The 12519-nt window shown below is 39.4% G+C and overlaps 2 gene segments (V, D, J or C); one reads left to right on the forward strand and one right to left on the reverse strand.

Annotated features, from left to right (window-relative positions):
* Positions 1 to 1615: 1615 nt before the first annotated feature.
* LOC120728259 lies at positions 1616 to 4161 on the forward strand. The segment is given in 3 exon segments: positions 1616 to 1753; positions 2997 to 3075; positions 3763 to 4161. Coding segments are annotated over 3 exon segments (543 nt in total).
* A 5894-nt stretch (positions 4162 to 10055) lies between these two features.
* Positions 10056 to 10619, reverse strand: LOC120728227. The segment is given in 2 exon segments: positions 10056 to 10460; positions 10568 to 10619. Coding segments are annotated over 2 exon segments (375 nt in total).
* Between the last annotated feature and the right edge of the window lie 1900 nt (positions 10620 to 12519).

Consider the following 12519-nt stretch of genomic DNA (forward strand, 5'->3'; position numbering starts at 1 on the left):
ATCTTCAGCCTGGACTCCACTGATGGTCAGAGTGAAGTCAGAGTTTGATCCACTGCCTGTAAAACGAGCTGGAATCCCTGATTCTAGAGTGTCAGCACGATAAATGAGGAGTTTAGGAACTCCTCCATCCTTCTGTTGGTACCAGGCTAAATAGTTGGATCCAGCAACATCCTGACTGGTCCTACACTTGATGTTCACAGTTCCTCCCACAGCAGAGCTCACTGCTCCAGGCTGAGTCACTGTATATTGTCCTCTGGACTCTGAGGACACAGAGACAAAAACATAAAGCAGCTTCATGGTTTTGTGGGCTTCATTTCAGAGGGACAGATGTTGATAGAGGAGAGGAGTTTGATTCTCTGGACTTTACCTGTGAAGCAGCAGCAGAGGAGAGTCCAGATGAGGACGCAGATCAAAGTCATGTTTTTGATGAGGAGGATTCCTGTGGCTTCTGTTGTGATGAAGGACAGCTGTCAGTCATCCAGTGTTCAACTCTCAGGACTATAAACTCTCCCAGAGCACTGGAGCATGGTGCTGCTGATGCAAAGTGCCTCTCTATGGAAATCATCTGACCAAGTTTAAAGGCACAATGTGAAAAAGTAAAGGTCTGGACTTCACTACATGCTTTTACAACATTCTGTACGCCACGCAGATCCTGATGGGTTTGAAGAACTACTAACTGATTATTTTTAAAATAAGTTCAATGTCAATTTTAAAATATTGCTGTAGGACACCATTCAGATGGCTGTGATCCAAAATTAAATATGGTTCAAACAGCATGATACAACATGATTTCCTCCAGTACCATCCACCTCCAACATATATTACAGTTTCTCTCAGTCGCTTTGGTGCAGTTCTCAAATCAGTGATGCTTTCCCCAATCAAATTTGCCTTTCTCATTGTTTTTATACACACATACACACTGCTGTTGTTTCTACACTAATAACGGGATTTGTTACTTTGTTGATCCACAACTCACAGCTCACAACTGTCGTGATCGGGCTGTGTCCAGGCAGGAATTGGACCCAAACCAAACTCACTGGAAACAGGACTGAAGTCAAAATGGCAGCTTTTATTGCTGAACAGAAAACTCCACAAAACCTAAACTGGGAAGAATCTAACAAAACACACACAGCATGAGGAAGATCACGGCACTGTAGTAATCAATCAATCAATCAATCAATCAATCTTTACATGAGCCAGGTGAGGAAACACTATCACAGGGAGCCGTCTGCACCGGGAGCCTCCAGGCTGGGCAAAGAAGCCCCCCAGCCAGGCTGAGAATGTGTCGGTGATGTGAACAGAACACACATATAGTTTAATGAGTATTATTTTGCTTTTCTCCATTTCATTAGTTTTGTAAGGTTAAAAAAATACAAAAAAAACATCAGACGTGATTTTTGTTTCTGAAAACAGTTTTAAACTTCTCATTAGCTGTCACAGTCCGGGTGAGCTGCTGGTAAATTTCCACCATGTTCTCCTGTGTCTGCCCCTGGGCAGAGCCGTCATCTCCTCACATGGAGCCAATCTGGAGCAACCTACTCAGGATATTCAAGACCAGCGTTGCCGTCTCTTCACTGCTAGTTTGCCAACTTACCCTCGGTGCTAACAGGCTACCATGCTTCCTGCTCCTTGCCCAAGTCTATGCGCTCGGCCATACTCACTGCAGTTTCATGCTCCGTCTCCTGGGAAGGATTTCAATATCACACCTGCTGCCCTCTTCCCACTGCTTCTCACAGGATCCCTTGGAGCTCAGGTCAGCTCATCTTAACTTTGTTCAGCTCACCTGGACCTTCACCTACTCCCCTCAAAGTACCACCAACTCCACCTGCAACATAAGCCATACTCCTCTTTAAAGTTCAATCACACCTGGAGAAGTCTGAGAAACCCACTAACCCCCTTTTCCTCTCTCCCTCTTGATCACCACGCCACCTTAGGCCACCACGCTACGTTTTCTTGTCATGAATCCCACGTCAAGTATAACTCTGTGTTTTTGTGCCAAATAAAGATTTGTGTAAAGCAAACTCAACCGTCTCCACATGTGGTCCAGCACTTGAGTCCAGTTTCATACAGGCCTTTGGCCCCTTGTGACATTAGGCCTACATTTTTTGCAGTACTCTTTCCAAAGTAGGTGAGGTTTTGAGAAAAAACAAAACAAAAAAACCTGTTTTGATGTCTTAAACGACGGTGAAAGTGTTTTATGAAGTGTCTTTTGCATAGATGAGTCTGTGTGGTGAAAAAGGCCTTACATATTTTGAGAGCTGCATTAAGAGTGGTGAGAATGACGTTCCTGATGTAAGACTTTCACCAAAGCAACTGAGAAAAGCAGTGATGGGGAAACATTTACTGAAGTTCATTTAACTGTTCACGAATAAATGTCAGTGAAGTCGTTTGAAAACGTGTGTGTGTGTGTGAAACATGTCAAAAGTAAACCAAAGCAACACATGGTGATAAAACCCAAATTGAATGGTAATGTTTACCAGTTAGAAGCCTTCACAGTGAGAACAGCACAGAGCACAGTCTTCTCTACCTGGAAGGGATTTTCAAAGCTTCCTAAAACACCATTATTTGTAGACAGAATTCCAAAATAGAAATAAAAACTCATTAAAAAAAAAACCCTGTATGTCTTAACAATGGACATGTTCCTTCGGAAATTAAAAAAAAACATAGAAAAAAATGCTGGTACAGTTTCCAGAACTTAATATTTTTGTGAAATTCAAAACATAACTACATGAATCTGAAGTGTTTTTGAAGCGTTTTAGGCTGAGAATTAGTTTCAGTGTTTAGAGTTGTGAAAAAATAAGTGCCAGGTTTCAAGAGATTTTTTCACATGTGGAAAGCTGTAAAATCTACATTTTGAAATCAGATTCTTTAAATATTGTTGTAATGGGCTTTATTTGTTTTAATTACAATATTATAATATTATTAAATTATGCAAACAATGAATGATTTTGTTGAGTTTGTTTGTTTCAGAGTCAGAGAGCCGTGTCTCTCTACAGTCAGAGGTTTTTGTACGGCTCAATGAGTTTGTCTCACTGTGGTGGACTTTTGGTGGAGGAACCAGACTGGATGTTGGAAGTAAGTTAATTAAACTGTGTTTATTATAAATATTGATCATTTTATTTAATAATTATTTGTTAGGCTGCTTAGATGAGACAAAAGTATTTTTTTTATTAAAATAATTGAGTTTTTGATGTTTGTCCTTTTTACTGGACTAATTCAGATGAGCTCTGCGAGTTTCTCTTGTTGAATCTACATTTCTGTCACAGTAAAAATATGTAGACAAGAGCAAACTTCATCATCTATGATTAGTTTGTAAATTTCCACCACATCAGCTGCTGTTTGGATGAGTTAAAGTTTGCTTTCTGATGTTTTTATCGTGTCAGATGTTTCAGATTTAGTTTGAAACCATGTGAGCTGTTCAATAACATTTCAAATCTGTATGAATGAGTAGCTGCTCTGTGCTTGTGTCCACTCATTTCTTCAGTCGTCCATGATTTAGACTTCTAATCATTTTAAAACCAAACTTCTGCTGTAAATGTTTCCACATCTGCTTCTTTTATTTCCAGTGTAGTTTGAACATATTTCAGCTCAAACTGTGTGATGATTCTCTCTGTGCTGATATGCATGAGAGGTTTCTTAAAGGGAAGTGAAACAATGTGTGAGTGAATGACTGGTGGAGCAGAAAAAACACCTGACAGAAACTTCTTAACGGAGAAATTCAAATTGTGGTTCCTGTCCTCTAAGCTGATTGGTGTTTCCTAGGTGATACCCGCCCCGCCCTGAAGGTGCTGGGTCCCTCCAGTGAGGAGCTGAAACAAGGGGAGGCTACAGTCATGTGTCTGGCCAACAAGGGCTTCCCCTCAGACTGGAGTCTGTCCTGGAAGGTGGATGGCAGTGGCAGCATCAGCTGGGAGGAGAGCAGGAGCCCCGTGGTGCAGGAGAACGACGGCCTCTACAGCTGGAGCAGCACCCTGAGGCTCCCTGCAGACCACTGGATGAAGGTGGGCTCTGTGACCTGTGAGGCCACCCAGGGCTCCCAGACTCTGGTCTCAGAGCCACTGATGAGAGACCAGTGTCCCCAGTCCTGAACTATATGTGACTTTCATGCTGGTCTTACTTTCACACTGCTTTTTTTTTTTTTTTTCCAATTCCTTCTCTCATTTTTCATTGCTTTGTTTAAAGTTTAAAGTTTGTTTAAAGTTTTAAAGAATAAAAAAATATCAATATTAAATAAGAATCGAGTCTTTGTCTTACTTTTGTGGTGATGTGAATTTTAAACTCTAAATAATGATTTCCAGGGTTCTAATTGGAAACCAGTGTGCTATCTGTAGTCAATATGAGTCAGTAGAATTAAGTCACTTTCAATACATGAAGTAAAGCAAAGTTTATGTTAAAGAGTAAGTGCGAAGGGGAATTGAGAGACACTGCCATTACTAAGCAGGATATTAAAGACATTACATATATGCAAATTCATTGCATGCTGTGTAATGAAATGTTTCAGCATGTTGCAGTTTGTTGTATGAAACACTGACTGTGCAGGTGGAGCAGAAAAGCGCTGTATAAGAATGAGTCTATTCTCGTGATCAGTGTTGGGGTAGGTATTTTAAGAAGTCATTTAATATACAGAGTTTTTTTTGTTAAAGTATTCAGTACGTTATTTTGGTGTTTTTTTTTCTGTAAAATCACCTGAAACACAACATGTCATAACTGTCATTGAACAATATGAACTTGTAGGCTACAGTCTCTCACACCAACATAAATCCCTATCCTAACGACGACACACACATTTTCTTTCTCTTGGCATTTAGGTATATGAATACCTGTCAAGGGTCCTTGACATACAGGTCTCCGACTCGGAGGACAAAAATTAATGTCCTGTGTCTTAGGAGGGCAGGATTGCTTTGCTTTTTCATTATACATGCTTCGCAGTATTAGTTTTGCCTAACAACCTGTTTTTGACTCCTAAATTGTCATTAATGCAACCGCTCTACATAACAGTGTAACTGATTATAAATCTTTTATTCATGAACCTACACATTACGTTTTATTTACTAGTTGTATGTATTTTAATAGAGCAAGAGGTGGACCACACGTTTGAAGAGCTGCTGGTCTTTATAACTGGGGCTGACTTACTTCCACCACTGGGGTCCTGCAACATAGACTTTTATGATCAGGAGTCGGGGATACGCATCGATGTGCAGCTTATCCCTGTATCTTCCGAGACGTGTTGCATACGAGGATCAATTTAAAGATCTTATGAACACTGCATTAAAAGCATTCCTGGGATTTGGAAAGCTGTAGCTGCATTTACATGAACTGATGCTGGAAAGCTGTGGTTAAAACCTGTGGCCTTTTGGGAGGAAGTTGTCTTATTCTAAGTGTTCTGAAATGGGATTGCTCCTGGGCTTCTTCAAAATTGTACATTTTAAAAGTGTTTAGTATAAAAGTTTTTTTTTTTACAAATGTGACTGATATAGTTGTATTTATAGTCCCGTTAAGACAGGTGGGGTATGCATGCAACAAGCCATGCACCAAAAAGTGATGTTCAGAAAATGCTTCAAGTATTGGAAGGAAAATAACAATTCATCTACAAATGTTCTTTTGAAAGGTTGTTGTGCAGTCATGTTTAAGTATTCGGTTATAATGTACTGCATAGTTTCTTGTTGCTGCGTTGTGTTTGTGTTGTTGTTTTAAATGTGCAATAGCTGCCTAACAAACTTTGAACTGAAAGACGCTGACTTTTGTAAAATAAAAGTATTGTAATGTCAGTTCTCATGGTGTCTTGTCTCTTTACCAATTAAAGTTGAGGCTCACCTGTTACTGTCAAATACTGGTGTTGGGATCCACTGACGAGGGCTGTTCAGTACACAGGTATGTGCTTAAGTCGAGGTAAATGGTTCAATAAATTCACCTTCATCTGTTCTCAAACTGAGAGCTCAAGATTCCATCTCAACTCAATTTGTTCAACTGCTTTCAGGAACAAAGCAGTTTTAACTCCTAAGTTTAAAGTCAGAGTTGGTTAACTCTGAGATTGGCAGCTGACCTTTGACTATAACCTGTTTAAATATTAATAACTCAATTTGAGGAATGTGAACATGTGTCAGTGCTATTATTAGAACACATACTAATATACACAGAGGGTAACGAGGGAATACACCACAGAAGGCAGACACAGCTGAACCTCATCAGACATGACGAATACACTCACACAGAACGCAGAATCCAAATAAAACAGGGAACCAGAGACAGAGCTCTGAGACACGGGTTGACAGAACATAAGGAACAGAGGGACGAAGAGATGCGACTGGAAAACAGAAAATAAATGAAACGAATCATATTAATAATCAAAAACATGAATAGGAAGTCAACAGGTCTTTGGACCATGGCAGTGTTGAAGAGCAAAAAAGAGAAAATCTAAAAACCTGAGAAAGAAAAGATGGAAATTTGATCATTTGACTGATTTGGACTTAAAGTTTCTATTTGAAGTATTTGCTAAATTGTGCAGATAATTATGACTCACTGACTTTTGGTGAGTTCATTTAGTGTCAGATTTTTTTTATTAAAGAAATATGATTTTTGATAATGATCGATGTTTAGAAATTGAGATTTATTTGAGCTGGTATGAAGCAGAAGTCAAAGGTCACAAATGATGATTGTTAAAGAAAATGATATATTTCCAACTTTTTTTTCCTTTACCAACAATGACATTTTCAGTGTGTGTGTGTGTGTGTGTGTGTGTGTGTCCTCAGTGAACTGTATCAGTCTCTGCAGTATCTTCCAGCTGCAGCAGTCACTTCAGTTTCTGTTCAGTCTGACTGAGGGAGGTTTTTGTACGACTGTTTTTCACTGTGTGAACACATGCTGACTGTTGGGATAGTGAAAACTCTGACAGTAATAAACTGCTGCATCTTCAGCCTGGACTCCACTGATGGTCAGAGTGAAGACAGAGTTTGATCCACTGCCTGTAAAACGAGCTGGAATCCCTGATTGTTGAGTGGTAGCATGGTAAATGAGCAGTTTAGGAACTCCTCCATCTTTCTGTTGGTACCAGGCTAAACGGTTGGAGCTATAAACATTCTGACTGGTCGTACACTTGATGTTCACAGTTCCTCCCACAGCAGAGGTCACTGCTCCAGGCTGAGTCACTGTGATCTGTCCTCTGGACTCTGAGGACACAGAGACAAAACATAAAGCAGCTTCATGGTTTTGTGGGCTTCATTTCAGAGGGACAGATGTTGATAGAGGAGAGGAGTTTGATTCTCTGGACTTTACCTGTGAAGCAGCAGCAGAGGAGAGTCCAGATGAGGACGCAGATCAAAGTCATCTTTTTGATGAGGAGGATTTCTGTGGCTTCTGTTGTGATGAAGGACAGCTGTCAGTCATCCAGTGTTCAACTCTCAGGACTATAAACTCTCCCAGAGCACTGGAGCATGGTGCTGCTGATGCAAAGTGCCTCTATGGAAATGATCTGACTGAATACAACAGCTATTTGGCTCAGATAGTTGATGCTGTTTATCAGTTAATCAGTTTTTCACAATGTCCACTCTAATTTGTTTCAAAAGAACGATTTTTTTGGAAGGAGATTTCCTCACCCCAATCCAAGTGTTGGCCAATCAGGACTGTGCAGGGTGCCAGTTTAGCTCAGTGGGTCATGGGAGGGGGGCAGCAGCCTGGATTTGAGTCTAACCTGTGGCCCTTTTATGAACATAGTTTCTGAGAATCTTCACCCTGAAAGAAGTTAGAAAATGACCTGTCAACAAATTAAAGTGCTGTTCACATGTAAAAAATAGGCCAGAATAAAGAAAAGTCAATGTTTTTCAAACTACACCTGTGCATGTAAACATGGCCTCAAAAGTGAAATAAAAAAAAAAAGGAACAATTTGTAAAAGTTATTTTAGAGTTTTTAAAAACTCACTCAGTACAAAAAACCTTGCAGTGATTCACATTGATGCACGATGCTGACCACAGGTTGGAAAAGTTAAACATGACCACAGAGCAGATATCACTTGTTAAAATGTTTTGTAGAATAACAGGACAACCTGTGAGACTGGAAAGACTCGACTTTCATGTCCTGAACATGTTATTTTCTATTTTGTGATGTAGTGTGTAATGCTCAGCAGTAGTATCACTTTAACTGGGTTCTGTGCATGATCTAAAGCAGTCTTTCTCAAACTGTGGTTCACATACCACAAGTGGTACTTGGCTCTCTCTGGTGGTACGTGAGAAATCGCCATATTTTTTTTAAGATTAAATAATATACCTGATGCAAAGTGCCTCTCTATGGAAATGATCTGACTGTAAGACAGATTCAGTTGGTCTGAGAATCATTTATAAGTGGATCTATCAGTTTATTGCAGTTATTTTTGGGAATATTTCAAGCTTTTTTCTTTCCTTTCTTTTTGTTTTGGTTTAATTTTTTTGGTGGGGGGTATCTTAACCCAAATAATCACCTTTCTACCATAGGAAAGAAGTCTGAAGAAGCTGCTGCAATTAAAATGTAATTAAATTAAAATTAAAATATGCTTTTATATTCTTTGGAAGACTACAGGGAGACTTCACTTCCATGTCATAAATACTGTGTTTTTCCAGTTTGTGTTTTATCGAGTATTATGCTAACCCGCAGTGAGGTAGTTTATTTTATTTAAGACATGACAGCAAAGCTTAGGAAAAATCATTGTGTGATTCTCATTATAGCTTTAACACTTATTGCTTTAACAGCAGGATGGTCCTGGGTTCATCCAGGCTGGGGACTTTCTTTGTGGAGGTTGCAGGTTCCTCCAGTGTTTCTGTGGGCTCTCTCCGGTTTCCTTCCACATCCAAAGACATGCAGATACTGTGGTTAAGGTTAACTGGTGACTCTAAATTGATCAAACGTGAAAATGTGAGTATGAATGGTTGTCCATCTCTTTATCTATCCTGGGTGTATCCTGTCTCTTTTCCCAATAGCATCTGAGAGAGGCTCCAGCATCCTCTTCACTTAGTCCTGATCTGCATGGACCCACATGCTCCTGGTCCCAAATAATTCTGATATTTTAATAGAACTGAGCAGAACTTAACTAAACTTCATGCAAGAGGGAAAATGTCAGGATAAGACACATTACTTGACTCATGAAGTCAACTTTTGCATGAAATGAAACTTGAGAAAACTGATAATTAAAAGTCAAAGGCATTTTGAAGCAGCTCAAACTATAAACATTAATGTGATTCAGGCACTGTTGGAAATCTCTATATCATAATTGTGTCATAATCCATCAGTATTTCAAAGTGTATGCTCTCCTGCTCCCTTTAAGTCACTGTAATCCACTTTTTCAACAAACTCATTAGTTCCTGGGTGTTTTCAAAATAAAAGCTTTCTACCATCTTACTGGTCAGAAAACACTTTATTTCTACAGGTTTTCCTTGTGAAACAGTTGTGGGAACTAAATAATATTCAGTTCAGTCCAATTCAGTTTTATTTATGTAACATCAACTCACAACAGTCACTATTGTAACATAAAAAAAGACTTTCAAGAATACAGGACAACCCCAACAATCAGAGAGCCCCCTATGAGCAATATTTTTTCAGGATGACTTTTGATGACGATACTAATAGCATGAGACGTCACATCATTTAAAATTCTAAATGTTTCGTGCATTTCCAACAATCTCAGCTGTAAAAGTAATTCTGTGAATATGATCGTCCTTATCAATCATAACTATTCAAACACAGTAAAGTCCTCGATTTTAAATCACTACATTATTTTTCACAAGCAATTGTGTTTACAGAGTTCACACTAAATATTTGAGCATATTATTCTCAATGAAGAATAAAAGCCTCAATGTGCTCATTCTAGTGACATTTTTTATGACTTGTTATTTATTCACTTCCTGAATGTGACACTGCAGATAATAAAGGTATGGATGGATGTTTTGATGCTAATTTATTCTGAAAGCAGAAATATTTCAGCAATATAAAGTGTATGTGTGTGTGTGTGTGTGTGTGCGCGCATGTGTGTGCGTGTGCGTGTGTGCGTGTGTGTGTGTGTGTGTGTGTGTGTCCTCAGTGAACTGTATCAGTCTCTGCAGTATCTTCCAGCTGCAGCAGTCACTTCAGTTTCTGTTCAGTCTGACTGAGGGAGGTTTTTGTACGACTGTTTTTCACTGTGTGAACACATCCTGATTGTTAGGATAGTGAAAACTCTGACAGTAATAAACTGCTGCATCTTCAGCCTGGACTCCACTGATGGTCAGAGTGAAGTCAGAGTTTGATCCACTGCCTGTAAAACGAGCTGGAATCCCTGATTGTCGAGTGCTAGCATGGTAAATGAGCAGTTTGGGAACTCCTCCATCTTTCTGTTGGTACCAGGATAAAAGGTTAGAGTTATGAACATTCTGACTGGTCCTACACTTGATGCTCACAGATCCTCCCACAGCAGAGCTCACTGCTCCAGGCTGAGTCACTGTGATCTGTCCTCTGGACTCTGAGGACACAGAGACAAAAACATAAAGCAGCTTCATGGTTTTGTGGGCTTCATTTCAGAGGGACAGATGTTGATAGAGGAGAGGAGTTTGATTCTCTGGACTTTACCTGTGAAGCAGCAGCAGAGGAGAGTCCAGATGAGGACGCAGATCAAAGTCATGTTTTTGATGAGGAGGATTTCTGTGGCTTCTGTTGTGATGAAGGACAGCTGTCAGTCATCCAGTGTTCAACTCTCAGGACTATAAACTCTCCCAGAGCACCGGAGCATGGTGCTGCTGATGCAAAGTGCCTCTCTATGGAAATCATCTTACTGAATACAACAGCTATTTGGCTCAGATAGTTGATGCTGTTTATCAGTTAATCAGTTTTTCACAATGTCCACTGTAATTTGTTTCAAAAGAACGATTTTTTTGGAAAGGAGATTTCCTCACCCCAATCCAAGTGTTGGCCAATCAGGACTGTGCAGGGTGCCAGTTTAGCTCAGTGGGTCATGGGAGGGGGCAGCAGCCTGGATTTGAGTCTAACCTGTGGCCCTTTTATGAACATAGTTTCTGAGAATCTTCACCCTGAAAGAAGTTAGAAAATGACCTGTCAACAAATTAAAGTGCTGTTCACATGTAAAAAAATAGGCCAGAATGAATAGAAAAGTCAATGTTTTTCAAACTACACCTGTGCATGTAAACATGGCCTCAAAAGTGACATTTGAAAAAAAAAAGGAACAATTTGTAAAAGTTATTTTAGAGTTTTTAAAAACTCACTCAGTACAAAAAACCTTGCAGTGATTCACATTGATGCACGATGCTGACCACAGGTTGGAAAAGTTAAACATGACCACAGCGCAGATATCACTTGTTAAAATGTTTTTGTAGAATAACAGGACAACCTGTGAGACGGGAAAGACTCGACTTTCATGTCCTGAACATGTTATTTTCTTTTTTGTGATGTAGTGTGTAATGCTCAGCAGTATTATCACTTTAACTGGTTCTGTGCATGATCTAAAGCAGTCTTTCTCAAACTGTGGTACACATACCACAAGTGGTACTTGGGCTCTCTCTGGTGGTACGTGAGAAATCGCCATATTTTTTTTAAGATTAAATAATATACCTGATGCAAAGTGCCTCTCTATGGAAATGATCTGACTGTAAGACAGATTCAGTTGGTCTGAAGAATCATTTATAAGTGGATCTATCAGTTTATTGCAGTTATTTTTGGGAATATTTCAAGCTTTTTTCTTTCCTTTCTTTTTTGTTTTGGTTTAATTTTTTTGGTGGGGGGTATCTTAACCCAAATAATCACCTTTCTACCATAGGAAAGAAGTTTGAAGAAGCTGCTGCAATTAAAATGTAATTAAATTAAAATTAAAATATGCTTTTATATTCTTTGGAAGACTACAGGGAGACTTCACTTCCATGTCATAAATACTGTGTTTTTCCAGTTTGTGTTTTATCGAGTATTATGCTAACCCGCAGTGAGGTAGTTTATTTTATTTAAGACATGACAGCAAAGCTTAGGAAAAATCATTGTGTGATTCTCATTATAGCTTTAACACTTATTGCTTTAACAGCAGGATGGTCCTGGGTTCATCCAGGCTGGGGACTTTCTTTGTGGAGGTTGCAGGTTCCTCCAGTGTTTCTGTGGGCTCTCTCCGGTTTCCTTCCACATTCAAAGACATGCAGATACTGTGGTTATGTTAACTGGTGACTCTAAATTGATCAAACGTGAAAATGTGAGTATGAATGGTTGTCCATCTCTTTATCTATCCTGGGTGTATCCTGTCTCTTTTCCCAATAGCATCTGAGAGAGGCTCCAGCATCCTCTTTACTTAGTCCTGAATCTGCATGGACCCACATGCTCCTGGTCCCAAATAATTCTGATATTTTAATAGAACTGAGCAGAACTTAACTAAACTTCATGCAAGAGGGAAAATGTCAGGGATAAGACACATTACTTGACTCATGAAGTCAACTTTTGCATGAAATGAAACTTGAGAAAACTGATAACTAAAAGTCAAAGGCATTTTGAAGCAGCTCAAACTATAAACATTAATGTGATTCAGGCAC

This window comes from Simochromis diagramma, unplaced genomic scaffold (genome assembly GCF_900408965.1).
Source record: "Simochromis diagramma unplaced genomic scaffold, fSimDia1.1 OVJJ01000307.1, whole genome shotgun sequence".
Taxonomy (NCBI): domain Eukaryota; kingdom Metazoa; phylum Chordata; class Actinopteri; order Cichliformes; family Cichlidae; genus Simochromis; species Simochromis diagramma.